The 25,706-nt window shown below is 59.0% G+C and overlaps 1 protein-coding gene across 10 annotated transcripts in view; it reads right to left on the minus strand.

The window, feature by feature from the left end:
- AGAP1 (ArfGAP with GTPase domain, ankyrin repeat and PH domain 1) overlaps positions 1 to 25,706 on the minus strand; it is a 391,784-nt gene that overhangs the window by 263,854 nt on the left and 102,224 nt on the right. For 2 of the 10 annotated variants that reach the window (XM_037069287.1, XM_037069288.1), the window contains exon 1: positions 14,472 to 16,001. The exons of 5 other annotated variants lie outside the window; for them this stretch is intronic. In XM_037069287.1, coding sequence (XP_036925182.1) covers positions 14,472 to 15,459 — 988 coding nt within the window. In that variant the 5' untranslated portion in view covers positions 15,460 to 16,001. Of the gene's footprint in view, positions 1 to 14,471; positions 16,004 to 25,706 lie in introns of those variants that run through there. 3 more of the 10 variants (XM_037069289.1, XM_037069286.1, XM_037069296.1) reach the window with 3 other exon arrangements.

Consider the following 25,706-nt stretch of genomic DNA (forward strand, 5'->3'; position numbering starts at 1 on the left):
TCCGCTGACACCTTAGCATCCCGAAAACCCGACACTGGCTTCTCCACCTGACTTCCGTTGCACAGTTACAGACCAGGACATCCACACGGCTTGCTGTGGGGTGTGTTTGGGGGGGCTGTGGTGTCACGGACCGACGCCCCGCTCTTGTTAACCAGAGACAGGATGGAAGGCAGTGTGAGGTGGGGCCTCCTCCACACACTGAAGTCCTGCCCCCGGGTGGGAGCGGGGGGGCGGCTGGCCTCACAAACGCTTTCTGCCACTCCCTGTCCCAACTCCANCTGTGCAGCGCCGCTCAGCGCAGGCTGAGTCCTGGTGGCTCCCCGAGGGGGTGGGCACTCCACCAGCTGGCGCCACTTCAGAGGACACTGTCCACTGACACTTTAGCATCCCGAAAACCCGACACTGGCTTCTCCACCTGACTTCCATTGCACAGTTACAGACCAGGACATCCACACGGCTTGCTGTGGGGTGTGTTTGGGGGGGCTGTGGTGTCACGGACCGACGCCCCGCTCTTGTTAACCAGAGACAGGATGGAAGGCAGTGTGAGGTGGGGCCTCCTCCACACACTGAAGTCCTGCCCCCGGGTGGGAGCGGGGGGGCGGCTGGCCTCACAAACGCTTTCTGCCACTCCCTGTCCCAACTCCACCCGGCTCCCACTTCTGCTGTCTCCCACTTGGGGGACAGACCCCACAGATGCAAGGTGATTTGGGGGAGCAGGGGCAGGGGGAGCGAGGGGCACGCAGTCCTCCCTGGAGTACCTTCCCTGGGATCAACCGCCACCTTTAAAACAGACTGCGACCTTGGTTTCGAATTATGCTGCCCATCGAGGGGCAGAAGGCAGCCTGGTGGTGGCTGCTCACATTCTGAAGGGGATTTCATGGCTCTGAAGATAAAATTTTGGCCAGGATGCTCCAGGGGTTTTAGAAAAAAGGAAATACAATCAAGGGTGTGGGGATCCCTTTAACGAGCGGGAGTTCAAAGGGGTCACAAGACTTTTGGAATGAAATACATTTGACTTTAAATGTACAGTAGAGTTGCGAGGTACAAGGTTACGGAGTCTGCCCCGAGGTATTACCCTGCCCCCAAACCTTGTCTCTCATACTTCAGTTTCCACACCCACCAGTCACTCCCCACACAAGGCACAGCCGGAGTCTGCAAGAGGCCTCCCTGGGCCCTGGCCCCACACCAGCCAGACCCACTAGGCCTTGCGCCCACCCGCGGGGGTGACAATGCCACCCCCTCCCTGAGTGATGCAAGACTTGGGGCAGGAGGGCACGGGCCTCTTGTGGAGTCTCAACAAGCCTCGCCCTTCCTTCCCACAGAGGCCGGGGTGCAGGGCAGGCTGGCGGGGTGCCCAGTGGCCCAGACCGCCCCCAGCACCCGGCCCCCCTCCCACGCCTGTTTCCCAGAGCACTGCCAGTGTTGGGTAAAGACCACCCCCAGAACAGGGACATCACAGAGTGGCCTTCAACCGCACTTGGGGGGCCTTCACGGCTGAGCCCCGGGGAAGGCGGCTTCAGTAAAGAGGAATGATGGAGGAGACCTTTTAACTACGGCCGATGTGTGACGAGTAACTATGGACACACGGCTGCTATGACGAGACGTGCCCGAGACAGGGACCCCTGGCACGCCCAAGCAGCAGAAGGATGTCATCGCCTCGGCCCAAAGTCAGGGCCCTGCCTGGTATGAGATATAACACTGTCCACAGATGTTACGGAGTCTTGGAAACACCTGAACACAAATGAAATTGTAAAGTTTTTGAGAATAAAAAAGGCTGAATGAGGGCATTTTACGAGAGCACGTAAATCAGAAATTGTCAGGCCACAGACCGATAGGTTCCATTCACCGTCACCCTCTGGGACGGAGAAGCAGGCTGCCGCCGCCTTTCTGGACACGTCACACTAAAGGAAAGGTGACGCTGGCGGGGGCGACGGCCGCCTCGTGTGCGGAAGTTAAGACAAAGCTGAGATGAGCAAGGAAACTCCTCCGGGCCAAAGCAGACCCTGAGGAGAGCACAGAGAAGGCTGAGATGCCGCGTTCCTGCGCCGATTTGTCAGCCCTACGACGGACACGCCTGGACCTGACGGGATTACCTCCAGGAAGAGCTGCAAAGGGCAGTGTTTCCAAGTTCAGGTGCAGTTACCGCGTATATTGAGAGATGACCTGATAAGAAGGCCAACGGATCCAGGGCACCAAGAATGAACTCTTTCCTACAGCACCCTGAGCGCAGGCCAGAACGAGGCCTCAGAGGCCCTGGGCCCTCACCGGCCGCACAGGGCCCTGGGCGAAGGGCCCCCTGCGAAGAGCCCCTGACTGAATGCAGACAACTGCCAACTGAAAGGAAAAAAGTGGGGCGTTCTCTCCCCGCGGGGTGGGGGCAGGCTGCATCCTGAGCGATCTCTCTTCCCACCGGTGAGTCTGCAGGGACGCACAGGCAACAGGCGGTGGTTTTGCGGGGCCGCTGCCTGCTCTGTGGCTGCGCCCCAGGACTGGCGTGAATGCTGCCCATCAGCTTGCAGCGGACACGTGTCTGCTGACACGGAGCAGATACCACTGTGGGAGGGCATGCGTGGTGCGTGCAGAAGTCCCACCCGAGACTCGACGGCACGTGGGGTGCACGCACTGGCTCCAGCACGAGGCCGGAACCCACAGCTGGTCTTCAGATGACAGATTAATTAGCGGACAACACAGAACAGCTGCAGGGGGTGGGCTGGACTCACAGCCCGCCTGTGCCCAGGCCATCCCTGGCAGGAGAGGGGTTGAGCGTCCTCGCTGACTGACCCCAGCCCTGCCGGAACCCTCCATGACGCACCTGCACTGCATCCGTGATGAGGAGGTGACAGAGCCCCTTTCTGGGCAAGAGCCACGCAGGTGAGACCACTCACACAGGTGCGGCCCGCTGTGGGGCTCTGCGGCTGGGCTCTACCCTGAGCATCAGAAGGCACCCCTGGGGGCTGGGGACCAGAACAAGGTCCCCATGGTTTCTGTGCTTCCTGTCCCTCTGTGAATGTCAGAGAATCTTACTTGGTTCTTTCAAGGTCCACCGAATAGTAAAACAACGGGCATGAGCCTCACATACACAGGTGAGGGGCTCTCCGCTCCCCCACAGATGGGAGCCTGAGAGCACGGCTCAGGAGATACCCTGCATGTCGCCCCTCTCTAGTGTCTGCTTCCTAAGGGATCACCTCCAACAGCGACCCCACCCCAGACCACAGACCCTGCCCAGAGAGCGCTGGGCTTTGCCTCCCCCACAGACCCGCCCAGGTCCCAGCACTCCGAGAGTCCCACAGCCGCCATGGCCAGCACCGACCTGCCCCTCCTGGAGCAGAACAGGTCTTGAGAAGCAGGCCCGTAAGTGCGCTGTCAAGAAAAGCTCAGACTGAAGCTGGGCAGGAAATTCAGGGGTACGGGGGAGGCGGGGAGTGGGGGAGGCTGCGGGGGGGGGCAGCGGTAGTCAGCAGGGTGTCCTGAGGGACTGGGACCTGGAGGATGAGGAGCAGATGGCTAGGGACAGTGCCCAGGCCAGGGGGAATGGCAAGAGGTGTGTCCAAGACGTGACATGGACCCAGGTGGTGGTATGGGAGGGAGGGGGAGGAAGGGTAGAGAGGGAGGGGCAGCCCCCCAGAACAACTATGTAAGGGCGGCAGGTGTCCAGGCAATGGGGTGGAGGGAAGGGGGGTGCCACGTGAGTGGGTGGTGAGTATACCTTCATGGATGGTGATCCCCCATGGGGACCAGTTCCCACATGGTACCTGCCAGGAGGTCCCACATGGTCCCACATGGGACCATTATCTAACTTCAGACACATAACTTGTCTCCCAGCAAAGCCCCGTGGGGGACATTCAGTCAAACTCCCTGTGCGCACTTGGTGTCGGAACGCCCTCACGGAGCAGCTCGCTGCCTCTGAAGAAGCCGTGTGGCCCCGGCTGCGGGGAAAGCCGTCCACCTGTGGCTAGATGCCCGGCTACCAGCCTCTCGTGACAGTGCTCACTTCTCTGCAAAGCTTCACACACATTAAATGTTTGCTTCTAGGAAATTTAACTTTGCATCTGCCTTGCCTGGAAGTTCCCTGGATGTCATCGGCTACTGTCCCCAAGCTGGGTCAGGGCTGCATCCCAGTGGGTGAGTTGGGGGTAGCGTGGGGGAGAGGCAGCGGGACAGAGACCACTCTGAGGACGAGGAGAAAGGAAACTGAGACACAGGTCCCCAGAGCAAGAAGCCCGGCTACCCGCCCTCAACGCCTCTGCCCAAGTGCACCCTCAGCACCAGGTAACAGAGTGGTCCCCTGGCACCCTCCGTGCACGTGACCTGGTGCATCCTCAGAGGGCCACGGCTGCTGGACTAGCTGACGCCCAGCCTGCTGTGTGGCCCAGAAGGGAGGAGGAAGGGGTGAATCAAAGCCACAGGCTCCTGGGAGCCCCAGCTGGACACCAGCCCATCTCAGGTCAAGGCCGTAGACAGATCTGGGAGCTGCGCCAGATGCGCTTCTGCTTGTTGCTGTGGCAACATGTGAGCATCCCCACCCGAAAGTGTGTTTTCCTCCTGAGACAGACGGTGTCCCTCTGCACAGAGGCTATGGCAGGGCGGAATGTCCCAGCGCGCTGCACCTACCACGAGCCTCCACAAGGGGGCCTTCCCAGGGCCCTGCCCGGCCTAGGGCATAAAACCAGGAGGAAGGGGTAGAATTTTCTAGTCAACAAGCCCTACCCACTGCTCTGAGATCCCAGGCCCACAGCCTAATCAGACAAAACCCAGGACCGACTTCCAAGAAGACTTCTGGCACATTTAAAATAGCAGCCGGGATCCCTGCCAAACCCGCAGGCCCAAACTCACTGTGTTTGCACGGCCGGATTTAGAATGCTGAAAATAAAACCACTGATTTGGACTTCTCAAAACCAAGACTGGACTGAAGGGCGGGGGAAGTCAGGAGCAAAGAAGAAGCACAACTGCTTCACCCAGAGATACGGCAAGAAAAACCAAACTGAAGAGCCACCCGCCCACCCCAGGCCGACTGGGTCTCCCCAGTGTGAAGGCTGCCGGCCAGGCTCGGCTCCCGGGGCAGGGCTGACGAGTGACCGTCTGTGCCGCGGAGGCTGAGGTGCTCCCGCTGCCCATCCTCCGAGGCTATGAGAATAAGCCACATTTTGCATCTTGGTTATCTTGCATCTTTAAACTAAAGCCTGTGCCCAAATGTTCCAAATGCAGACTAGCAAATGCTCAGATCTGGGCTTTGCCTGTGACACAGTGTCACCCTTCAGGGCCAGGCCTGGGAGCCACCAGGGAGAAAGGCCTGGCACTCACCTTCAAAGCAGTGGGGTGGGGTGGTCAAAGTCCCTTCTAGTCCAGCTTTCCAGGGTCACTTGTTTTAAAAACGTTCCCCCTGGACAATGAAAGGGAGGCCACGCACAGGCCCCAAGTGTGAGCCGGGAAGTGAGGGACTCTCGGTGACTGGGCACAAGGGGCTTGTGTTCACCGAGCTCCCGGTCACCTGTGCACTTACTACCATGTTATTTTCATCGAACGCATGCAGCCATCAGAGAAATTTACTACCAGACAAAATTAGTCCAGGGGCAATAAAGAAGGATTTTTTTAAAGTATCAATGCCACCAAACATTCTTAAAGGCACGGTACAGACCCGAAAGCAAAGGATACAGCCTGACACCTGAGCCCCACGGCTCACCGTCAGTGGTCTGGAAGACCCTGCCGGTGACCTGCCCATCCGACCTGCCAGCCGACAGCGGGCCCCTGCAGCTGCTGACAGAGGTGGCAGCCTTGGGCACGGCTCTTAGTGTCTCCCTCAGCTCCACCTGTCTGTGACCTCTCTCTGCAGACGGCCGTTCCACCCTGATGGATGGGACGGTGACCTACAGCTGCCGGGACCACGAGATCGACACGCCAAGTACTTCCCCGGGGCCCAGCCTGGCAAGCAGCACACAGGTGGGGCCGTGGAGGCTGTGGCCGCCTTACTGTGGCCCAGAAAAAAAAACAGGCTAAAAACAGACACGGTCTGCCCGTTCCTCAAATAGCAGCTGGGTGGCAGGAGCACCAGACTCTGCACACTGCCCTGCATGCCCTCCGTGGCCCCGCCCCTCCATGGCCCTTCCCCAGAGCTCCTTCCCCCGACTGCTACGGAAGAGGCGGTGACTCCCTGCCAGGCGTTAGATGTGTCCCTGGAGATATGGGATGGATTTCATTTCAGCAGCAGCAGAAGCCCCCCTGCATTACCATAACAGGCACAAGCCACTGCCCCCACTGGCAGGACGACCACCTCCACATCAGGAAAGAGCCCCAGCCCCCACCTCCACACCTGCCAGGGGCTGGGATGCTCACAGCAGGGTCTGTCCAGCCTGGCTGGTGGCCCGGTGCGACGAGTCTCTCTGAGAGCGGCCGCATCAGCAGGGACCCAGGGCGGGAGGACACGCCTGGAGCATGCTTCAAGCATGGGCCTGGCAAGGGGAAGGGTAATGGAGCTTATAGGGCCCTCGCCAATTCCAGGAAGAATGGCAGATGGAGAGAAAAGTGCTCCCCAAATATATGCCCAGGACCCTGAAACTCCAACAGGCATGACAATGAACTCGACATGGAGGACCGGTGCCCCAACTGACTCTAGAAGACGGGACTGAAGGTTCAGCCCTGCTGGTCTGTGCACACGGGGGCAGTGCACGGGGGCACCCAGGACACCTCCTCCTGCAGACGGCTGCCTACCCGCCTGCCCGCAGTGCGGGCCTTCCCCCAAAAGAGATGCTTGGGGACCAAAGTCACTGTGTCCAGCCTGCAGGTGCCGTAATAAAGTCCCGCCCACTCCCCGTGAGATGACACGATGAGACGGTGGGTCACCCCAGCGTTTGCACATGCTTCGTCTCAAACACAGGGCATCAGGTGTCACAGGGTGTCACCTGCAGGTTTTGTCCGATTACAGTGAACACATCCACATGCAGAAACTCACCCCAAATGGATTTTCTGGGCCAAAAAAGGGATCCGTGGAAAGCGAGCACCGAGGGTGACCTGACCATCAGTTCCTACCTGGGCAGGTCATGGTGGGGCGTCCCAGCCCCGAAGTTCTGCAGTGAAAGGGTTACCTCTGCCCGAAGCCCGCCCTGTCCTTTGTCCCCGTGCATCTAGGTTACCCCACCTTTGCAGTGAGCCAGTCACCCCCCCAGAGAGCGCGCCGCCTCGGTACCTCTCCGCTCACCTGATCCCCGCCTCGGCCCCGCTGTCCCCCGCCTCCCCTCACCTTCCTGGCCCCCTCCTCAACTCCAAAGGCAGAAAGGAAACTGCAAAACTGTCCTCCAGGGCGTCTGAGATCTCCCTCCTGGTGGTGTCATCAGTGTGGTTCAATAAATGCATAAAAATCCTCTACAGCTTTGGACGTTCTTACGGCAGCAGTTCTAACCTGGTAGCTAAATGACCTTTCTAGGACTTTCATGGCACCAGACTCACACATCCTCTCACATTTACTACAAATCAGAGTCACGTTTCCAAGGCTGGCCTGAGGATGAGGCCCCTGGGTATGAAGGGTGGCGGTCACCACACACTACCCAGGAACCCAAACACGGAAGTCGGTACTGCCCGAGGGAACCCAGGAACTCAGTCTCCTTCTAGGAAGCAGAGTCTACCCTACGACTTAAAAGAAAAGGAAAATGACAGAGACCCCTCCTGCAGCATAGAAAATGAACTACCCCAGGAACGCACATGTGTCTGATGGCTGACACTTAGACCTGGGGTTGGAACAGCGGTCACTTTGATGGCCAGGGATCATCCCTTCACCGGACACGGAGGAAACTGAGGCAGGAGAGACTGTTACCTGCTGCTCCTGCCAATCCTTAACCATCACTGGGACAGGCGGAGGGGGGCGGGTTTCGGGAGAGTCCTCTGGAATGCCTTAGCCTCAGCCAGCACACTTGCTCTGTGATCAGCTTGGAAACCAGCCATCACCCCTCGAAACAACAACCAGCTAGGAGGGTCTTCGCAACGCACCGACCAGGGTCCTGTGTGCAGACGAGCGAACAGAAACAGCATGGCGCCAGCGCCACACAGACACATGACCCCGTCAGACCCCTCCGGTCAGACGCGCCTGGTGCCTCCCTCCGTGGAGAACTGTGCACCTCCCCAGTGCTCCGACTCTGCCTCGGAACTGCTCGTCCACGAACGATCTGTCTCCTCCTTCTTCCTCTCTGTTCATCAGCCCTCATGCCAGGGCTGCCGGTCGCCGGACCGCAGCCAGGGAGTGACCCCACTCTGTGCCGAACCCAGACAACGACCTACTCCCGAGAGAAGAGCACCGGAGCCAGGGTGTGCTGCCCGGCCAGTGCCGGCCCATGCCACGGCAGACGTCGCGCTCTGAGGCTCTGCCTCACTCCACACGCCCTCTCGTGTCACAGACGCAAGCTCCTAGTGCCAGGACGGTCGGGCAAAGCCAACAGGTCGGTCTGTCTTGGGGGAAGAGAGTAGACGAGACAGTGAGCTTGGGAGCTTTCACTGGGTAAGTGCCTGCCACCCCCACCTGCCACCCGAGTCAGCTGAAGGTGTCTGGTGAAATCTGAGCTGGTGGCCAGAGAGGACGGGAGCTGCGTCAGGAAGGAGCCTTTGCAATGCGGGGCACAAAGGGCGAGTGGCCACAAGACTCCCTCTGAACCACCAGAAACAAATGGACAGCTACTCCAAATAACAAGTGTCCCCGGTACCCAGAGGAGCCCCTGAGTAAAGTCCCCTGCATGTGGACCAACCAGCCAGCTCACTAAAACCGTCATGCAAAACCCGGCACCCAGGGACCACACCAGAAAGGGACCCGACGCCGTGTGCTGTCCCCACTGGGGCTGCGTGAGAAAGAGACCCTGCTCGCCCCTTTCACTCCCACCGACTGAAATGTGTCTCTTAAAACCCTTAGACGAGGAGAGGCCAAGTGGCCCCCCCACACCCCGGGCTGGCACCGCCCGGCACCGGATGGCGAACAGGCTTCTGACCCACAGAAGCCTCGTTCTAGCAGCTGTGTTTACATCCATTGGCGATGCCAGAACTGAGAGCCAACGAAGAAATAAATAATAACAGATTCTAAGAAAACAAAGGGCCAAGACCCATCCTTGAATGTACACCAGCCAAGAACACAGGCACGCCCTAATGTCCTTTAGAACAGTACGAGGGCCTGCAGTCAGGTGCGAAGTAAACTGACAGGAGGAGAGAGGACGGTCGGAGGCGAAGGCCTTCTCCGACCCGGTGCCCGAGAAAGCGCGTCCCCGCAGCGCTGACTGGGAACCGGGCAGTGGTGGCACTTGGGCAGCGGCGCGCCGCCCCCAGCCCCCGCTCTTCCTGCTGGTCACCTGGAGGCGCGGCTGCCTGGGCTGCACCCCGGAGGGGTCCTCGGCGAGTCGAACCTCCTCTCTTTTCATGGTTTTACTCCTTGTGACATTATTTCAAACTGACATCATTGTTTCAGATTGTTACAGGAAAAACCCAATAACCTAGCGGAGATTTCCTATAGAAAATAGAAACCTTACGCCACAAAACATGTAAAATAGAAACTCGTCCTGGAAAACATGCCATCCTTTCTAGGAATGCTTGATGTTGGCAGTGATCACAGATCCAGAGAAGAGAAATAACTTCTTAGGAGTTAACCGTGGAAATCCCAACCCAGCTGCTCACACGCCCCCCCCGCCCCCCGTGCCACCGGGCACCTCCGCCTGACTGCCAGACCCAAACCCTCCCGCCCTCCGGAGGCCCGTGGGGACTCCGCCTCCAGCTCTCAGCCACGTGCTGCCTGTGTGGGCCCCGCCCCTCACTGACTCCTCCCTGGAGCATCGGCCCCGCCTACACACGGAGCCCAGCAGTATGGAGGGGCTTCCAGGCCGAGAGGGGCTCCCTATTAGAACTGGCAAACGCAAACACGCGGGCACTGGTGCGAAGGAACCACAGTCACGCCTCCCCCGAAGTGTCCCACAAAGCTGTGACTCACCAGAGCGCCCTCGTCTGTCCCCGCAGTCCACTGATCTCAGGGGACAGGCACTGGCCCCGCCCCTGCTGCAGAACATGCCCCAGACACTCGACCAACATCCGTGAACACAATGGAGACAACACGACTCCACAGCGAAGCGAGAAGCAAAAGCGGTGCCGGCGCTTTGCAGGTGGCTCCTGTACCCCCACACCAGAGGGGTTTGCTCACTGTGGCCTGGCCGGATGGCTGTGCTGGGCCCACGTGGAACCTGGAGGAACCCCCCCTCGTGGCTGACGACATTCTGAACCCTCCTGTGACGGCAGGGGTGACGGAAGGAAAGATGCTCACAGGTGACTGTGTTGGGGCCCCGGCTCCGCTGCAGAGGACGAGCACTGCAGGGCGGATGGAGCCCAGGCTCCGGTGCCTATCAGCCGAGGGGCCCTGGCTGACCCTCGGCAGCCCTGCCTCTTTCCCAAGTGGACTCTGTCTCCTGGGGGCGATTCAACCCTTATAACCACCACCAAACTGGGTGCCCTAAATTGCCATCAAGAGTCATTTATAAAGAGCAAGTGAATTCCTAAACAATCAAGTGAATCGCTCAACTCCTTAGGTCTTTAGTTCAGAATGTTTCAGGTAAAAAGCTGAGTTACATTGTTTCTTTAAACCCCCTGGGCTCCTTTCCGTAACTAACCAAGGTTAAAAGTTAGGATGTATCAAGTTTTTGTTTTATTTCATATAACTACTGCTTCCTCTTTTCTCCAATAAAGTTTTTTTCTCTTGAACTATACAAAACAGTCGGATACACCACAGAAACTGAGTGACACAGATCAAGAGAAGCCACTTGCAAAATATCCGCTGTCAGAAATCAGCTGTGCACTACTAAGCCACTCGTAACCGCAGCCAGGGCTGTCAGCGAACCGCTCTATTTGCTGTGATCAGTCCTCCCGGACAGGAACAGACACCCTGCAGACACCTGCGGCGCTGGACCGGCGTTGCCCGCGGCGGGTCCCAGGGAGCACTTACCAGCAGGCTGGCTGGGATGCGGCAAGTCACACTCGAAGATGTCATTAATCACTTATCATTTGATCTCGCTTTGTATTCAATGATGCTTGTGTCAACAGACTGCCCTGACACACATATCAGGTGACGGGAAACCGCCCTTGCTGACACAGGGCCTCTCCGAAACCTTCTGGCCTTGGTGACGGTCATGAACCTCATAGGGAGCCAGCTGCCCCGGGTCCCTGGGCGGCGGCCGTCACACATGGGGGAAGGATGAGAAAGAGCAGGAACAGACGAGTACCAACAGGGACCAGAGAGTGCAAGAGGGTCAGCCGACAAAGGCAGGCACCGCGAGCCTCACACCCCGATGCCTGGGGTTGCCAATCCGGGGGATGGCGGGCGGGTGACGTGGAAGGTGCAGGCCCACCGCCGGAGCCTGGGCAGAGCACTCCAAAGCCAGGAAACCACTGGAAATACCTAATGTGATCATCTTAGTTTCTTGTAGTCAATTTCAAACTTTGAGAGCTGGAACTAGCGACAGGAAGGCCTGCCCCGCGACACCTGCTCTCCTTTCCTCTAGACCTGAAAGAAGTTCAAATTTTAACAGACGGTGGCCAGGGTTGAGGAACGCCAGCGATGTCCCTCACCATATAGATCACAGGCCAGGTCCCAGCAGCTGATCTGAAGGCCAGACAGGGGCCAAAACAGGAGCTGTACTCACAATGGTCTGGCAGACGCTTGGTGGCAAAAACCTGTAAGGAGTTGAGTGTGACTATCTCAGACGTCGCTACAAATCACTTGCGCCTGATGACAGGGTGCTGGCTGGCCACGCAGGCCGTGTTCTGGAGCCCACCCCAGGCTCCCCTCAGACTCCTGTGAGCCCTGCATGCCCACCTGGCCCCAGCTTTGGGCAAGGCCGTGGGCACCGGCACCCTAAGGCCAGCCACAGAGCAGCTGGGCCTGTGACGCCACGTCTGAAAGTTACCATTGAGAATCCCCCTCAATTCAAACCCTCGAGTAGCTACGAGCACCGGAATTCTGAAAATCTGCACCACGGGAAGCAGAGACACGAAACGTGGGAAGCACGTGATAAAACAGGAAGACTTGAAAGCCACAAGGGGGGGGCGCCTTCACTTGTACGGACACGGCCTTGCAAATGTCTTTACAGAGTGCTGGCATTTCAGGCATTCTCACCAAGGGCTGGTGAAAAGGCTGCTTTTTTGTGCTTGCCTAGAACTTCAGAATAAGGTAAGGCCCTGCAGTTCTGACTGTGTGCTGTGACCTGGCTCCCCAACACCCAGCTTTTCTACACAACCCACAACCTGGGCCTCACACCAAAGTAACCCCACCCTCAGAGGACTGGCCGCAAGGAACAGACGAACCAAGCATTGTTACAATTATGACCACAGTTATCTGACACCGACCTAGAGGGAAAGACCCCAATAAATTTCGGACCTTTGGGATCCCAAATCCCCTCTTCATCCACTTGAACAAAAGGACACACCAACACTCTTACCTCGCAGCAACAGGTACAGGGTGGCTGCCTTCCTTCCACATGTTTGCGCACATGCCCCCCCCCTCCCATGCACACATGCCTGGAACCCGGGGGGAATTACTATTTTCTACAAAGCCCACGAGAGTGAAGACACAACCTGCTGTTAGAAGAGGGGGAGTCGGTCTGCATATGTGAACTTCCGCTGAACACAGATGACAGAAGCAGCACTTTGTACAAACTAACCGTTTAAACAAATTAACGCGCGGTACTGTAAAACGGTCTGGAGCGCATGGGAAAGGGTGGGGTAGTGCTTGTAGCCAAATGTGGCAACCTCCTCAGGCAAGTCAAACCCCAAGATGTGCAAACCCTCACGGGAGGTGTCAAGTCCAGCGGAGGGAATGCAGTCAGTAACATCGTAACAACTACGCGTGGTGCCAGGTGGGCACCAGAATTACGACGGGGGCGGGGGGGGGGGTCCACTTTGTAAGTTATATGGATGTCTAACCACCACGCTGCATACACAAAAGGGATATAGCACTGAATATGCCAACTGTAATCGAAGGGAAAAAGACTTTGGGATGAAATGTAAGGGCCTCACCACTGAGGGTGATCAGCTGATCGAGCCGTTGTGTCTGAGCCCTGCCTGCAGACAAACCCCTCTCCGAGGCACCGGGCTGCCCCACGCGGAGGGACTGTGGTACTAGGGGCTGCACGACCTCGTGTGAGTACACCACTCTCGTGCCTTACTCCTAATTGTAAAACAAAACCCCCCGATTTCCAGTGAAAACAAATAAGAACAGCAAGTTAACCTAACGCCAGTCTGGCAATGGATAGATTGTATCCTTGCTAAGAGAAAAAAAATCACATTTTAACACAACTGCACATTCGACTTTCGGTTCCAAATACTCTCTCACGCTGGGAGGAGCTGGAGGACCGCTGGAGGAGGCCTATGGAAACGGGACTGTTTGTCTTGGTTTCCCTTAGAAACACTAAAGCCAGTGCGGCCACATACCCCCAGGCAGCCAGGTGACAAGGGCCAGCTGAGGGGAGGGGGATTCCCCCTGGGCAGGTGCTCTTGGAGCTGAAACAACTGAAGGCCAGCGCAACATGCAGTGTCCCCTCTGCAGCAGCACAGCTGGGGCGACTAGCCTGAGGACCCTTCAGAGGGGAAACGCTGCGGGGCACATCTACAGGCCTCCCTTGCCCCACCCTCGCCTCCTCCTGCAGAGTGACACCCAGGCTGGTGGAGAGACTGGAGAGACCATGTCTGTGTTTTGCAGGTTCTGGAGATTGCAACGCCCCAAACACTCCCAGAGGCCACCCGATCCCTGTGCCAGGCTGTCAGCCCATCTGTGGGGGGCCCTCCCTTCGAAGTGCAGCTGCGACTCCAGACCTGCTAGCCAGTACACAAGCGGGAAACAGAGCCCCGCCCCTCAAGTACTCGCCTCGGGCACGCCTCCTCCGGCAGGGCGCCCTGGGGAGAGGTCCAACATCCCTGATCCCTGGGAAACTGTCCCAACCAGGAGTGCAACACGTGACAGCGTGCACACAGCGGAGGCCACAACACAGTACTGACTGTAGCACCTCCTGGCAGCACGTGCAAGGAAGGGCACTCGACCTGGAGGTGAAGGAAGACAGGAACCTAGATGAATGCGCAGTGCCATGCCCACAGGTAGCACACCAGCAGCTGCCCGCTCACGGACCTGCTGATGGAGAGGGCTGCGCCAGCCCCGGCAAGAGGAAGGCAGCACCTGGCAAGGTGATTTCTCCCAGGATGGGCTCACAGGGGCCTTAGGTTACACGCGCTGAAAGGCACCACCACACGTGGCTGAGAGCAGGTAGGTCAGGAAGGTGGGGACCTAGTATTACTGGGGGAAACCTGCAGAACCCAAATTCACACCCAGCATGACACCCCTGCCGGCTGGGGACTTGAGTGTGCCGGTTCCTTACTTCTCTGCCCTCAATTCCCAGAGCACTCTGTTGGGCACGCCCACTGAGCGCCCAGGCAGGTTCCCGCCGCTGCCCTCCCACTCCGGCCGCACTGCCCACCTCTGTGTGGGGACCCATCGATGCTCTCGGCGCTGGACGAGTGCGTGTCGGCCGGCGCGCGCCGCAGGCTGAAGTAGCCGCGGGGCCGCGAGGGAATGCTCCGCGGGGTGGGCCCGCCAGCGGGCGCGCCATCCTTGCGCGCAAAGATGCCGCTGAAGAAACGCAGCAGCCTGTGCTCCGAGGCTGCGCTGGGGCCGGCGGCAGCGGCCCGCGCGCGCTCCAGCCGCTGCAGGTCGCTGTTGTCCAGTGTGCGGTTCTTGCTCTTACTGCGTTCCCAGCGCTCCAAGTCCGAGAGCGCATCGTTCTTGCTGAGCACCTCACCCACGTCCAAGGTGTTGCGTTTCTCTGAAGCGGGCTGCACGGCGGTCGAGGGCTCCGGGATGACGCCGGGGTCGGCCACCGCCTCGCCGCCGGGCGCCCAAGCCAGGCTCCCGGAGCTGCTGTGGCACCTTCCGCGGCCCAGGGCCGGGTCCCGTGGCGTCTCAGGCCCGCTCCAGTGCCTGAAACTGAGGCTTCGCCGCAGTGGCGCAGCCCAGGCCCCTTCCACGTCGGGGCTACAGGGTGCATTCGAGCTGGGCTCCTGCTTCAAGGCCCGGGGGCTATTGGCCACGTCCGTTGGCCCCGTGCCTCGTGTGCACGGCCGGAGTCGCCCGAGCTCAAGCTGCCCCGTGCTGTGGGTGCGATAAGTGCGGAAGTCCCAGGCGCGCGGCCGACAGCCCTCTGGGTCCTCCGTGCCCGCCTCCGCCGCCGCCGCCTCCTCCTCCTCCTCCTCCTCTTCTAACAGCCGCTCAGGAGTGTCCGGGGAGCACGCTGGCCAGAACCGCCGAGCAGGACGCGGGTCGGGGCCTCCGGGGCCCGGGGTGGCCAGCTGCTCCTTCCTGACCATGGTCACCGAGATGCGGTAAACGGTCTTCCTGGGGGGCGTCTCGCGCGGCATCGTGTCCGCAGGTGGAGACGCGGGCTCGCCGCTGCCGTCCAGCAGATACATGTCGTCCAGGGCCGCGGCCACCGCGCCGCCCGCCCGGGCTTCGCAGCATCCAGTTAGCCACGGGTAGGGAAGGGACGCGCCGACGGGTGGTCGCTGGGCAAGGTGGAGCGAGCGGGCGCGCCCGGAGTGGGCCCACGCCCCCTATTCGCCGTGAGGGCCGTGCTCAAGCTGCGGAGACGGTGCCGCTGGCGACTGTCGGCCGGTGAGAGGCGCGGCCGGAGTGCAGTGGTCCCGGCCTGAGGAGCCCAGCCATGGGCCCGCACAGTCGAGGGACGGAGCAGCGGGAGGGCGGACGGTCAAGCACAGGGATAGTCTCGCTGGCAGGTGCTGCCGCGGCGCGCAGGGCCCGGGGCGGGCGGTGGCGCCCGCGGGTTCATTGTCTACAGCGCGGGTTCCGCTTGTGTTGTATCCTCGGGCCTTTTTTGCACAGAGCTGTGGCTCCAGGGCCCGGGACTCAGGGGCAGCTACGCTGGCTGCGGCGGAGGGGCGGGAGGGCGGTGGTTTAAAATGGAAACGTGCGCTGGGGCGGGGCGGGCGACGGACGACGTGCAGCCACCGCCGGCCGCGCACTCTGCTCCGCCGGGCTGCGGACCGGGAGCGCGACTTCGGCGGGAGCGCGGCTGCGCGGGCAAGCCGAAGCACCGGGGTGGATCACAGGCACACGGACCGGAGCCTCCAGGGGCTGGCATGGTGTCCAGCCTTAACCCTACCTGACACCAAAACTCTGGACTTGGCTGCAAATAAAAAACCTCAAACAAAACCACGAGCAAAATACCGGTCCTCTCTCACCTGCTGGGGGTGTATCAGCATCTCCCCGTAGCACTGAAAAGGTCCTAACTCAAACAAGAGACTCCTTAAAAAACAATGTAGGCACCTGTTAGCCCCTAACTTGACACGAGAACCTGCCCACTGCCAGGAAGGAAAGAAGAGGGGGACGGTGAGGCAGCTGGGAGAGGGTGGGTGGGTTGTTCACACCTCCGTACTGACAGTGAAAGACACGCAGATTCACTCCCACAGTTCCCAGTGCGTGGGGAAGGGCCCTGGACCAGTAGGCACGGCACGTCCTACCTGGACCACAGGCAGGAGGATGCCGGGATAAAGAGCAGGGGAAGCCTTGCCTTTCCCCCTAGGCTTGTCCTCTCCCCAACCACCTCAGTGTTTACACCTGTCCAATGAGGATGAAGAAAAAAGTACCGAAAGCCTGAGCGCCCTTGAGAGGACGGCATTGGCTAAGGAACTGCGCCAGGCACTCTGTGTAAACGCTAAATTTACCATGAACGTGACCGTTGTGATGCTCTCCTGTCCAACCGCTACTGGCCACTTCCCGGCTCTCTGACCCCCCGGGTTCCGTAAAGGCCTCATTCGTAGTTGATTAGCTCTTATCAGTACTTCCCAGCGTCCTGAACTTGGATGTGTTAGTTTGCTTAAGTTTCACAAGGAAGGGTCATACCTACAACTTCCGCCCGTCAGACGGGAGGCTTCCACCACCTTCTCTAGGCCTGGACCCGCCAGGACTGGGCAGAGGCTGCTCCCAGAGCCCGCGCCCCTGGCCAGGTGGGTGCTCCACGTCCCTGGGATGCTGGCAGGTGCTGCTCGCCCGTCCTCTCACCTTGTAACGAGTCACTACAGGGCACCATGTTGAGCTTGCGATACAGAACAAATATAGAGCTGCGTCCTGTGCGCTCTGGGGGTTATAACCAAGGAAATCCAGATTTCACCTCCAAGTGAAACTGAAATATTCAGATTAAATGAGATAAATCAGAAAGGCTGCTAGCCAACTCGAGTTATTTATTTCGGTGGGCGTGGAAGCACCCCACACGACCCTGTAAAGATGGCCACGTGCCGCTATGCTCTGCCTGCACCTGGACTGGGCCCCAGAGCAAATGGCAGGCGCTGGCCACGTAGCAGAGCAGGCCCAGCAGCTGCAGCAAGTGTAGCGCTCCAGCGGAAGCGCTGGTGACGGGGAGGCTGCGTGTGTGGAGGCTGGGGCACGTGGGAACCCATGTACTGTTCGTCCAATATTGCCCCGAATCCCAAAAAGCTCTTAAAAATCAAGTCTGTTTAAAAAGAAAACCCTGTAAAGTACCTTTGACCACCCTCAGTGGCTCCAGCTGGACATGATCGCCACCGACAGGGTTTTCAGCTCTGTCAACCAGCCCTTGGCACCAAGGGCTCAGGAGCAGGGCCCCCAACATGTCCTCCATGCAAGGACGCAAGGTGGGGGCCCCAGGACAGATGGGTCTTACCTGCTGAGTTTCAACCAAAAGCCCTCTTTAATAAGACCCAAGGCCCACCATGTTGCAGAGTGGGAGCCAGGCAGTCATCCCTGCCACAGGGCGGTTTCCAGTGCCCCTCCGGTCAGGGGGTGCTGAGGCTCAGAGAGGGTAGGTGCTTTGCCCCACGCTGCACAGCTATTCGCTGCGAGCTGAACCTGGGGGCTTGGGGTCACACTGCCTGTACCCTTTCCCATGCTACAATGTCACTTCTGTCTTAGTCAGTATCCTGCTTTGCTGGCAGTGAAGAGAGAAACACACATGTGACTATTACTGAACTGGATATCAATGATGCATAAACGGTCTCGCAACATCTTGGTCAGTTTTCTTTTGCTTACTCACTTTTCCGTTTGTCCGTTTGTTCATCAGATACACGCTGGGCCAGTACCACCACACCACGCAGTAAGGAGGCTACTTGCAAAGAATTCACAAACTCATGAAAAATGGTGTGGTCTTCAAGGCTGAGGGACTGAACGCGGAAAGACGGTGAGGGAGCTGCTGCCCGGGTAGCCAAGCAGTGCCCAGCAACTCCAACAGGTGAGCGCCACAGAAGGGCCGCAGTCTACACGGTCCCACTGCACACGCTTCGAGTCATGGTCTGCAGGCAGAGGAAGTGATGCTCAGCGGTACTGAGAGGTGGGGAGTAACTTTGGACTATGGAGACGAGTTTTAATACGGAATGTGCTGGCCCATAAGTAAGATACATAAATGCTTCCTGTTATCTGAGGATATGGTAAAAATAAGTAAATAAAACAGCATCCCTTCAAAGCCCAAATATTGAACTGCTACTCTTCCAATTATTGCCTGGCCGTACGAATCCAGGCCAGGTTTTGCACTTAGCCATAGGAGGATGAAGCCTGCAGAGTAGAAGATTCCATTCCATCCACCTTAGATGACACTGGCTCCTAGCAGACACTGAAGGATGTGGCCTCTTTGGGCCACAGCCCTGTGTGTCTGGTCACTCTCTTTCAGTGCCGACTGATGGGCACAGAAGCACTGATTTTCTATGTCCCTCATACGGATTTCACAGGAGACCCTCTGGTCCAGGCTGGAAATCCTGCAGAATCGCATCTCCCTACTGCCCTGGATACATGGGCTCTTCCGATGCAAAGAATCAGAGGCTCAGGCAGAACCCATCCCTGCAAATCCCTTTACACAGCCAGCCCTGCCTTTACATGAAAACAACCCTCCCATTCGTGCTCAGGTGGCATCATGCTATATTCTCCTGTTGCCTTTTCAGCTGGCCCCTCTAGACCACCTTTCCTGAATTTTTTCATGCCATGGAGCAGGTCACCATTTCGGCTTAAAAAAAAAGCCTGTAGTTCATCTCACTGCCACAGGCAAACCAGGCAGGCACAGCCTCAGGGCTGCAGAGGGGACCAGGACAGGAGCCAGCCCTGCCACGCCCCTGCACCACCGGGCAGCTGGCCCTGCTTCCACAGCTCCCAGTTCTCGAGCTCCCCTGGCCACCCCCGCCCCTTGACTTCCCTGTCCTGCGCCATTTCTAGCTGCCTATAAATGAAGCGCTGTCCACAAGAACACTATTGCGCAAGTGTTACTACAGCTGCTAAAGGAAACCACTGGCAGTCAGCAGAGCCATCTGCAACTCAAGCTGACCTTCTAAACAAGAGGAGGCAGCTCCTCATCACGGTCGCAGCGGCTCAGTGGCACCAACCCTGCAGGCAGCAGGGAGCAGGGAGCAGCCAGGCGGCTGTGTCCAGGCCCCTGCACCCACCCTGGGAGCCAGCAGAGGAGCCCTCCTCCATGTCCCAGGCTCTTTAAAGGCTCCTTTTGGGCAGCAGGGAGACTGACCGGCACACCCATGAGGCAAAAAGACAGCTATGTTTCTTAAGCAATGTCCCGGGTCACCAGGAGATATGTCGGGCCACTTCAGGAGGAGGCTTCTGCGCTCAGCATCTGCCGGCTGACAGCCCAGCCTGGGTGGGGCCGCTGTGGCCCACGTTTCTCACTTCACAGACCGAAAGTTACAAGCAGACGGAGAAAACATGAGGACTTGACCCTCATCTGAGTCCCAGGAAGGCATGTGTGGGTCCCGGGGCAGAGACTTTCTGGCCCAGCAGGGAGACAGAGCCTGGGGCAGTCTGCTGAGCCCGCGGATCCAGCCCACTTTTTCTCAAGGACAACAATGCAACCTCCACCAATCAGGCTGTGGGGCTGCACGGCCTGTGCAGACACGAGACGTCACGAGGCAATGCCCCACACCCCTGTCCATTCTAACAGGAGCCCCCCCAGTGTGACCTCAGTGGGCAGCACCAGTGTGCACCAGGCTCAGCTTTGCGACTACGTGTCAAATGCCAAGTTGGTGTGACCCAGATGAGAGGACAGAAGAGGCTCCTCAGTCTGCCCACCACTGGTCCCCAGGGATCAGGGGTCTGTCCCCAGTGGTGCCCAGCGACGGCCCAGGGTCCCGCCAACAAAGGTCACCTCCGGGCTGTCTTCTCGGTGGTTCCTAGAGGACAGGGAGCGCCCCCTGTGGCCGCACTGGGGGCGCTCCCATGCGACTCTCAGGGGTTCTGCCTGCTGGGCCAGTCACCCCAACACTCAGAGCACTGACAGTATTTCAGGGAGCGGACCCCTGCCGTGAGTCTCTCCTGTGGTCCAGCAGGTGAACAGCGCTGGGAGGGGCATTGACTGTGCCCAGGGCACTCCACCCGGTGACAGGGAGCTGGGGGTGGGGCAGTGGTCAAGGACCAACAACTGTCACAAATAACCAACACCCAGAAAAAAGTGTTATGTAAAAAAAGAGGCAGGCAAGAGGAAGGCAGAAGAGCGTTACAGTATTTCTCGCCAAAATACTCCAGGAAGTCTTCAGAGGGGAGGCAGTGGTTTGCCATCCTCTGGAGCAGGGCATCTCAGGCGCGGCTCTGGGGGCCTTTGGGGGCCTTTGCACTGGATCATTCTCTGCTGGGGGATGTCCTGTGCGTCAGGAGCACAGCCCCCTCCCCCCAGCAGTCATGATAGCCTTTAAATGTGTTGTCATTGCCAAATACTTCCAGGGGGGGCGCTGCTCCAGAGGGTCAGGCAAGACACATGGGGGCAGTGGGGGGGCTCCTACGTGCTAACAACTGTTTTTATTTCATGCATTCAACCACTCCTTGACTCCCTGACTCTGAATATCTTAATAAAGGGCTCCCAATGGTCGCCCAAACGAGAAGCAATAATTTCCAGCAATCCTTCCCAAAGCAGAAAGAACAGCTATAGTTACAGATGAGGCCACTATGGGCCCTCATTCTGTGACAGACACATCATCAATCATATCTGGTTTAAAAGAGTATCACAGGCCCTGGCCAGCCAGCTCCGTGGGTCGGCGCATCGCCTCGACACACCAGGGATGCAGGTTCCATCCCATCTCGGGTCAGGGCGCATGTCAGAATCAGCCAATGAGTGTATGAGTGGAGCAACAAATCAGTGTTTCTCTTGCTCTCTGCCTCCCCCCAAAATCAATAAATAAACCTAAAAAATAAAAAATAGATGTCACAGATGTGATTAAAATGCTCGCAACAAAATAATTAAGTTTTGCCAACATTAATTATTCCAAACCTAAAGCAGCGCATTATTTTTAATTAGAAACTATCCTAGGCAACATGCACGAAGGCTTCATCGTGAGCCCTTGGCCACGAACACCGGAGAGCATGGGTGGCCTCAGCTCAGCCCACGGCACCACCCCGGAGGGGCTGTGTACGGGACCAGACAGGCCCACAGGCCAGGCCTGGAGCTGTGTTACCACAGCGTGCCCCCAGGTCACCCTGCACTAGGTCCTGGAGACGTCACCCCACCCTCTGCAAGTGGGAGCAGACGGGTAAACTGCAGCAGGCTGGGTTTGGGCGCGACCTACCCCCAGGCCCGCTGTGCAGGTGCAGAGGCTGACTCCCAGGGCCGCCGCCAGCTGCCTGAGGCCGCTGCGCGGGCAGAGGGGCCCCAGCCCAGTGCTCCCTCCTGCACGCACTTGGCGCAGAGAGCCAGCAGGGAACGTCCAAACCCCGACTGACCTTCCGGGTCCACTGAGCTGGCCAGCAAAAAACCTTGACGTTTAAGATGTGCCACTCAGTGTCAGCTAGGGGTACAGACTGGAGATGAAATTAAAAGCAAATCTATTCACTGTCACTTTAAGAAAGCAAACATTACAGACCCCCTTGTCCCATCCAGCCGCCAACTCTCTGCAGAGGTTCAGCAGAGGGACCCGAGGGACAGAATCAAGGGCGGCACAGGCTCACACCTGCCCCTGGGACAGCTGCAGGAAACGCTCGCTGGAATCCACATGGAAGAGGACCAAGACATTCCTGCTGACTGCCTAACCGTCCTGGCCCTCGAGGGCACACAGGGCCAGCTGGAGGGTACCATCCTCCTCTGAGAAGGGACTGCCCCAGTGACAATGACAACAAAGGACGCCAGCAGGCAGCCCTCCCCTGACACCCTGTGAAAACACAGCGAGGGGGGGTCTGCTACAGACACCAGTCAGACACCAGCGCCTGAGCCTGTGTATGACAGCTGCTGTTACCGCCTTCGTGCTCAGAGCCACCGACCCCAGAGGTCTGCAGATACGGGTTCCACGAAAACAAAAATCGAGGCCACCAGGAGTGCCCTTGGAATTTGGGGCAGTACTGGCACAAAAGCTGCCACCGAGAACAGCTGGTTTTATCAGGGTGGTCATGGCTGCACTGTGTTTGGGACTTGCTGCAAGGACATCTGGAAATGTGCTACCTGTGCCCCAGGGACTGGAAGGCTTGATGTCTTTCTCCAAGTGTCAAAGTGACACAACTAAGATGCCTGTTCAAAGCCCACCCCCCATCAGGTGGAGACATGAGACCTCGTCCTGACATAGGAGCCACTGTCACCAGCTCTGAGTTCCCCAGGCTCAGGCAGGGGTGGCTGGTGGCATCAGCCACGCACTTCCCTGGGTAGTTACTATCTGTGTAGAGCTCTGGGCAGAGGAAGGGCGTGGGTCACGTGGTCAGATCTGACAACAAAATGGAATGAAACTTCTGCATCTTCTGATCAGCAGTCCGCGTGCAGGGAGCAGTTCTGGCAGCAGGAAGATGCTGGGGGTGGGGGATGGGGACGCAGAGGTTGGACCATCTGAGACGTTACCAGCTGGCTTGGCAATGAGTGAATGCGCAGAGCCGGGACTCGTGGGCCACCCCTGCACCCTTTGCCGGTCATCACTCCCTCACACCCTCTCCCCGCAAAGGAGGAGACCAGGTGTGCACGGTGTCCTCCTGGAACCAGGCCTTCCGCCTCCAGGCTACCTTCCTGGTTTGACCAGGACTAAGGCCCAGCCTGCAGTCCTGGGCTCCTACCACTCATTCTCTGCCTACCTTCTTCCCAGAACTCCAGCTGTCAGGAGACTTGTTCTACCACATCCTCTCCTTCCCAACCCTTCAGGTCCTTCCCTACGCAGGCAAGGCACGATGCTGTCTGCTCTGGCCATGGCTCTGCAGGTGCCTTTCCCTCTGAGACCCACCTGGGCTCCCTGCAGCTCCAGCCCCTGGACAGGGGCCCCCACAGCATGCCCACGGTCCAGCAGCACCAACCATGGCGTGCACACCTGCAGTAGACCCTGGCTCATGTGAGCTCTGCTGTGGGGGCCCCCAGTCTGCTTCGCCGAGTCTCACCTGAGATGCAGCCCTGAGCTCCTCTGTCCCCTTCCAGCCACCCCTGTGAGCTGCTGTCCCTGCAAACACCAGAGCCCAGGTACCCGGGTGGCAGATCAGGGTGGCTTCCCTGGGCCTTCCGACCCAACCACACCTGCCTCTCCTGCTCAGAGAGGCAGATGGGACCAGGCAACACCCTCCAATCACCTCCTCTCCTGGGGCCTGCATGTGGAAATATGCAGTCATCCCCCATTTAATGAACGCAGACGCGACAGCCCCTCCTCCAGCTGCCTGCCCTTGGCCTCAGCCAGACAGCTGCTAACAGCCTCCCTCCTCTGCCCACCCTCCTCGCCCTTCCCTGGGTTCCCAGAACAAATGGGGCGCAATTCAGCTCAGGCCCCGAGGCTCCCGTCACTCCCTATGGGCACCCCAGGCCACCCCACCCAAGCTGCAGAGTGGCAGGGGCTGGGCTCCAGGACCAGGGTGACCCAAACCCTGCGACTTTGGGAAAGCGGCCCGACGCTGCGTCCAGTCTGCCTGAGGCAGTGACGTGGTGATGCTACCGGGGAAGAGTGACGGTCACGTGAGAGGATTCGGGGGCTGCTCGTGCCAGGTGGGTCGGCTGGTTACTCATCATGCCCGCAGCCGCCACCGTGCAGATAAAGCCCACACTCTGACAGCAGAGCAGTGGTGCCCAGGCGGCCTCTGCGGTCCTCCACACACCACACCCAGTGCCACCACCACCTCCTGCTGATGAGACTGCAGCACCACCCAATCCTGCTCCTCGCAGGAGCCTGGGCTCGGGAGGCTCCCCACAAACAAGCACCTATGCACACCTGGGCCCACCTGTTATCAGTATTGATCGCCTCGTGTTTCTGCCCTGACACCTGTAAGTTCCACAGCCCCTGACCCAGGACCTGACCGTATCTCTAAATCCCAGCCTGCTGGGGCGCTGCTTAACAAATTCTCCTTGACGATTAGCTTCCTCAATCCTAGCAGCTGGTTCAAACCTGACTGTGGGAGGGCGCAGTGGAGCTCCAGTCATGTTGCAGGTAATAGCCGCGGTCAGCTGATGTGCCTGACCGCCCCTAACCCCCTGGTTACGCTGCTACACCGCACAGCACACCTCCTCCACCCCTCAAGTTGATCTGTGATGTCTCCAACAGTCAGGGAAAGCAGAAAAGGGGGTGACGCATCTCTTTCTCCCAGCCACAAAAGTCAGCTGACCGTGGGCAGCCACTCCCAGAGGAGGCATACCCCTCCCTCGGTGGAAACCCAGTTGGGGGCCCAGGGGTGGGTGTGGGGAGGGTCCAGGGTGTGACTGCCTGGGGAGAGCCTGCTCTACCAACACCCCCTTCCCCGTCCACCCCTCTGGGCTGGACCTGGCCACGCCCACTGTGAGGCAGTGCTGAGCCCGGGGGCTAACCCAAGTCTGGGTGGCCGGCTGGGTCACCAAGACTCGGTGTCTCGGTGTGCAAGGGCTGCATGCACAGTGCCGGGCGCGGGCCCAGACGCGAAGTGATGCGCACCGGTGACCCAGGTGCTGAGACACCGCGGTAGCTCAGGGTCTTCCCTTTCCAAAAGGCACATCCAGGGAGGGCTGGCTGAGACCTCGTTGCCATGGAGAGGGCTTCCCCAGGCACCCCACGGCCCCGCCCCGCCCATCAGAGGGTCCACAGAGACTGGCAGAGGTCACAGGGGAGCTCTGAGCATGGCAGCCCGGTGCCCACGCGCAGCCTTCCTCTGGGGAAGGCTGCTCCAGGGGATGATGAGCCTGAGCCCACAGAAATCCAGTCCTTGAGGGGCACCCCAGAAAGAAAGTGTGAGCTGTGGGTGCAGCACACTTCCGTTGGCCCACTCTCGACCAGACGACAACTAACAGGGGTTTTACGGGGGCTGCCCCAGGACCACAACACTCTGCTGGGTGCGGCTCTACTAACTGGAGGAGTGGGTCCCGGGCTTGGAAGACACCAGGCCAAGGGCAGGGGCAGCCCCCCTCCAAGCCAACACTTCCAGGCTCTCAAGGAGGCTGCGCCCTATACCCCACGCCCCCGCCCCCAAAGTGCAGGCTGCGGGCCGCCTGCAGCACCCCACAGACGTCCCTTCAGTTCATCCACTCTCTTCCCCAAATGCCCGTGACAATGACAGTGAGGCAGGCACTATTATAACCCCAAGTTACAGCAGGAATAGCAAGTCACAGGGAGGCCAAAGAGGTGCCCAACGGCACATACGGGGTGGGGCTGGACAGATGGCTGGCCCTCTCTGTGCTGCCCCCTCAGCCTCTCCGCACTCTGGAGAAAGCTGGGGCTCCACCAAGGGGAGCCCTGCTGGGTGAGCAGAGGGAGGCACGGATGACGGGGGA

This window comes from Sturnira hondurensis, unplaced genomic scaffold, assembly GCF_014824575.4.
Source record: "Sturnira hondurensis isolate 20B ecotype Veracruz unplaced genomic scaffold, ASM1482457v3 Scaffold0018493, whole genome shotgun sequence".
Classification (NCBI taxonomy): domain Eukaryota; kingdom Metazoa; phylum Chordata; class Mammalia; order Chiroptera; family Phyllostomidae; genus Sturnira; species Sturnira hondurensis.